The sequence below is a fragment of the Astyanax mexicanus genome, chromosome 17 (genome assembly GCF_023375975.1).
Source record: "Astyanax mexicanus isolate ESR-SI-001 chromosome 17, AstMex3_surface, whole genome shotgun sequence".
Taxonomy (NCBI): Eukaryota; Metazoa; Chordata; class Actinopteri; order Characiformes; family Acestrorhamphidae; genus Astyanax; species Astyanax mexicanus.
In genome coordinates, this window is record NC_064424.1 from 39,345,245 (window position 1) to 39,350,609 (window position 5,365).

Here is a 5,365-nt window from a genome sequence, read left to right on the forward strand (position 1 = left end):
GGGACGTTATTAGGAATAAAGCCACTAATCTTAAACGAGTCTAGCTGCCCAAAGTCAGAAGACACACAGATGTAGTGCAGGGCAGAGCGAAGCTTAGTGTGTACATGTGCGTATGTGTGTGTGTGTGTGTGTATGGGTCCAGTTTATATGTGTATATCTGTGAGAGAGAGAGAAATACAGCTTAGGATTATCTCCGCCCACTCATCCCCCAATCTATCTCACAGATCATGTATCAGTGGGTGGTACATCGCAGTGGATCAGGAGATAACACCACGGCCCACCACACAGCAGGCAGGGGTCCACCTGCCCACCAGACTTCTACACACTGTAAATATACATGTTGAAACAACTCTATGTAGTAATTTTACCAAAAAGTGGCAGCTTCAGACGAAGAGGTGCGCAATATGGCTCTAAAATAATATCTCAATAATTTCGGGTATTTTTGTGATCGTCATGTATTTAAAAACACATTTGTTTTCAAGAACATACTACAGCAACAAGTTTTATTTGGTAGAAATATAACAGTTTTATACATTTAGTAGGAAAAAAGTTGTAAAAGTATAAACCTTTGCCAGTAACTTACCAAGACTGATTTTGTATCAAATAATAATTGTGTTACATAATAAAAAATATAACAAAAATAAATTACAGAATATTCAGTGCATACATTAAACTGCAAATATAAAGTTAAATACAGTAAATAGCAAAAAATACAAAATAGACTGCTTTAGAAAAATATTGTCATAATGTCATAATGCTGAGGATATCATTTTTGTGTACGATATGATATGGCATACCCCTAATCAGACGTCAGCTCGATCAGGTTGATGCTGTTCACCTTTTTACAGTCTGTGAAGCATCTCTGGGCTGAAATGCAGCTACTGCACTATTTTCACATTGACAAAACAGATAAAAAATGGCCCTAAATGTTTTACACCATACGTAACACAGATGTGACATTTATGTGGTTGTGTGAACAAAAAAACACACTTTTTTTCAATTCCGATTTGAGACAATTTAGTATGTGGTACTGAAATAAGATAAATATCTGATTTGCGGGAATCCAACTCGAAATTTAGCCTATGCATCTTTCACATCAAAAAGAAGGTAAAATAAAGAGCAGTAGTGAGTGAGGGGTTTAGTGGTGGAAAAACAAGATAACAGAGCTCTGAAATATTTGAACTGATGTCTCTGTTTCAATAACACTAAAAGGCTCAGGGTTTCTACAGAAAAAAAAAAAAAAAAACTGGCCGTTACCGAATACCATGCAACAACATGAAAATCTATCATGAAACGAAAAAATATCATCCTACTGCTCAGCTAAAGTCACATCATATCATGCATGACAATATTACAAAAAAAGTTGCACAATAAAAAACAATTTGGGATAACTGGGTTCTTGAAAACAGTCAATTCTGTGTTTGCTTTGCTTTTTTTTAACTGTATTAACTTTTAATTGTTTGTTTGCAGGTTATTTGCAGCACAAAATATGTACTTTAGTTTTGTGGTAGATTTTTGTTCTTACATTAATTTATTTTTGTTAGATTTTTTATTTTGTAACACTTATTATCCTATACAAATTCAAAAGACAAAAAGGTTTATAGTTTTTTTTTTGTTTCTACTGAATGCATGAAACTGTTATATTTATACTAAGTAAAGCTTTAATATCTATTGTGTTACAGTAATATGGTCTTGAAATTAATTAGAACAAATTAAATGTTTTGTCATATCACCAAAGATTACTGCTCTCAAAAATACCCTGAAATATTGTGATACTAATTAAGGGCCATATCGCCCAGCCCCACTTTGAACAAATACCAGTCCAGAACTAAACATGTGTTAACCCCACCTCCAGCCCTGAGGGTCACCTGTGGTGCTGTTACTCACCTGTGTGCTTCAGCTCAAGAACTTTATCTAAAGACTGAAACTGAAGTGCAGAGAAAACATGAAGCTGGAGAAAAGAAACACTTCTCCAGCTCTCCTTCAGCTTTACACAAACACACTTACTGAACCAGAGCCTGCTTTATTTTATAACTTTTAAACATGTCGCTTAACAAAATGTGAGTTAAATTGATTTAGATATACTTTCAAAAAGTTTATTCAGTCCAGTTCAGCTTAAACATCATAAACCTCCCATAGACTGTTTATTTAACCCATTATCCACTTTTATCTCCTCCTACAGGTGAACACTGAGTCGATTCAGCCATAATTACAACAAAAACCCAAACTCACAATCAAAATAAAACACTTAACTAGTGTTAAAAGTGTTATTTCCCCTCAGTCATTTAGTGTAAAGAGGGGGAAATCGTAAATAAATGAATAAATCAGTAAACAGAGTTCAGGTCCGGCTCTTACCTGGAACACTGGCGGTAACCGCAGCGAGGCTCAGGCAGAGCAGCAGCAGCGCGGGGAGGCTGCAGGCCCCGGGCAGCCCCTCGCCTCGGCGGGGAAGCAGCATCCTCGAGTCACGCTCCTACCGGTAAACAGAGCCAGAGACCGCCACTCACTCCCCCATCCCCTCTCCGCCACACGGACCGGAGTTCTAACCCTAAATCCACCGCAAACACCCGTCAACAGGTCCGCTCTGAGTCCCAGCCGCTGATAAGCCGCCGCGGCCGCTCTAAAGATAGCAGCAGCTCCCAGCAGATTAAAGTTACTGAGGATCCGGCTCGTGACGAATCGTTTTCTGAATCGATTCTTTGTTGGTAAGCTCCGCCGTTCGAACCGATTCACTGGATATTTCTTCATGTAATTTACTGCAACTCCCTGCATTTCTTTTTTTATACATATTTATATATATTTATTTTATTTTGCATTAAATCTATTACATCGATTTTTAAAATTATATTATTTATTGTTTTGCCTCATTTAAATCTTTGTGTTTTACTATTTTTAATGCTTGGTAAATTACTTCACCTCACATTTAATTTTTACTCAACTATATTTGTATTTTATTGTATTATAGGTTACAACATCTTATTTGCATATCTGTGTATTAGTATATTTTAATCAATTAAAAAGGCACAGCACTTTTTTACATGTTATTAATATTATATTATTTATTATTTTATCTTATTTATTCCTCTGTGTTTTATTAAGCTTTATTGAAGTTATTGCATTTCCTAAATGTATTTGTATTACATTTTATTATTTGTTTATTTTATTATTTATTCTCTTGTTTATTATTTTAAGATTAAATGTTAGGTTTTAATGTTTAGTTATTTAACATTCTTATTTAGTTTTTATAACTAATTATTTTAATTTCAATATATTCTATAATCATTTATCTATTAATATCTCTCTATGATTACATTGTGCAATTTACTGGAATTTCCATAGTTTAATTATAGTCTTATTTATAAGTAGGCTTTTTATCTGCTCCGGGGTTTTTGTTTTCTTCACTGCCTTTGTGTTGCTCTAATATGTTACTCTGCCTCTGGGATTTATAAAGTCCAATAAAGGTAATAAATTATCTCTTTGTAATGAAGAATACAGTTATTCCCATCATTCGTTACTCAGATGTTCGATTCACTGAAAAAGAATCGGTAAACGGAGTCATCAAACTTCAGTTCAAAAGAATCGGTTCAGCTAACTGAATTGAACTTTCCATCACTAGCGGCGTAGCAGGATTCCAGGAGGGGCGGGGCCTGTCAGAAGGAGCAGTGACGCTTAGTGGGCGTGTCCTCCTCAGGTATGGGGACAGGATCCTGTGTACAGGTGCACTCTGGGAATATAAATAGACTATAGAGTAGAACTATAGAGTATATATGAACTGTTGAACAAACACATTAACTCACTGTCTATGATCACTACACTGATTATTTATTTACTTATTTGAACAATATTTGTTTTATTCTAGGACTAGACTTTTTTGTTTTTACAGCCAAAATGAGTATTATATTAGTAACCTCTTGGTTTAATGAGAGGAAAATGAAATATATGTAAATTCTGCCGTTCTAAGTACAGGTTTCTAGACATTTCTGAACCTCCTTCACAGAAAGTTATTACACCACCCAGTTATGAATACAATGCTTAATAGTTTTGAAAAGTTTTGGGTTTAAAAACCTGTTATCAGTAAAATGCTGGACAAATATGTGTAGATCTCTGTGCAACAAATTATAATAAATACAAAGACAAAGACAAGATTTTTGTTCAGGCTCATCTACACATATCTAATTAATTAAAAAACAGTAAAGTCTGTATTGCTAAGCACAAGTATTACTTGATTACATCAGCTTACATTTAATGTTAGTAGATTCAGATTCTGTATTTCTGCTTCAGATGAAAAGGAAAAAGTCCTTTACTTGTGAAATAAAAGTCTGTGGGTTTTAACAACCCTTTTCAGACGTGTTCACATGTTTAAACAATTATGCTGTAAATAAAAAAAAAAATCTGTAATATCTAGGTAAATTTAGGAGGCTGGATGCAGGAGAAATAACATTGTGTGTAGCTGTTCTTAAAAATCATTTTAATTAAATAATAGTTCTGTGCTTTTATGTTAGTGTAAATTAACAAAATTCTGATTATATTTCGCTTGGCTTGGTTTGTTTAATTTCATCCCCAGACGCGTTTTTCCGTTTTTTTCAGTATTACAAGTTTTAGTAATTTTCTTTGGTTGTGTGGAGAATTTCGTTTTTTTTTTTTTTTTTTTGAAATTCGTTAGATTATATTTTTGTCAACATTTTGGGTTTATTTTCGTTTGTTACTTTTCTAATAATAATAGTAAATACATAATTGATTTTTTTTTTTTGACGGGCGAATAATACAAAGTAAGGCGATAGTTACTTTTACTGGTAAGGAGTTACTTTTATAGTGGAGTAACTCCGTTAGTAACTCAGTTACTTTTTTGGAGAAATAACGAGTAACTATAACTAATTACTTTTTCAAAGTAACGTCCCCAACACTGAACATTACTGAAAGAGTTTTCACCTGTTTAAATGCTTTAATGATCCTCGGTGAAGAAGAAGAATAATCCAAAAACGTGATCTGACCGAAGTTCACTGTTGCTATGCAGAACCCAGTCCGGGGTCATTTCCAGCCGCTGTGCTGTGACGTCAGATAAGCATTAGCTTAAAGTTAGCATTTTTCTAATGAACTTACTTCCCTTAAACGATCTCGAAATTCAGAGGATATTTAGTGATATTTAGAAGGTAAATTTGAACAGTAATTTGGCCGTAATTTTATTTTCCTCTCCGCAGCACTCTAATGCCTAAAAACAAATAAATCACTCTGAAAACGGGTGAAGGTTAGACATGTTATACATTGCTATACAAGCTGATTTACCATTAAAACGTTAAGACGATGTACGAAGTCAATGAAATATTACTGCAGTATACAGAAATAACAAAACAGCCCACAGGAAGAA

General features: G+C 34.1%; 1 protein-coding gene across 1 annotated transcript in view; it reads right to left on the reverse strand.

Moving 5' to 3' along the window:
• npdc1a (neural proliferation, differentiation and control, 1a) overlaps positions 1–2,646 on the reverse strand; it is a 58,542-nt gene extending 55,896 nt beyond the window's left edge. Inside the window, exon 1 of the mRNA XM_007230831.4 lies at positions 2,356–2,646. Within this exon, the coding sequence (XP_007230893.3) occupies positions 2,356–2,458 (103 nt within the window). The 5' untranslated portion in view covers positions 2,459–2,646. The remainder of the gene's footprint in view (positions 1–2,355) is intronic.
• Positions 2,647–5,365: the final 2,719 nt, after the last annotated feature.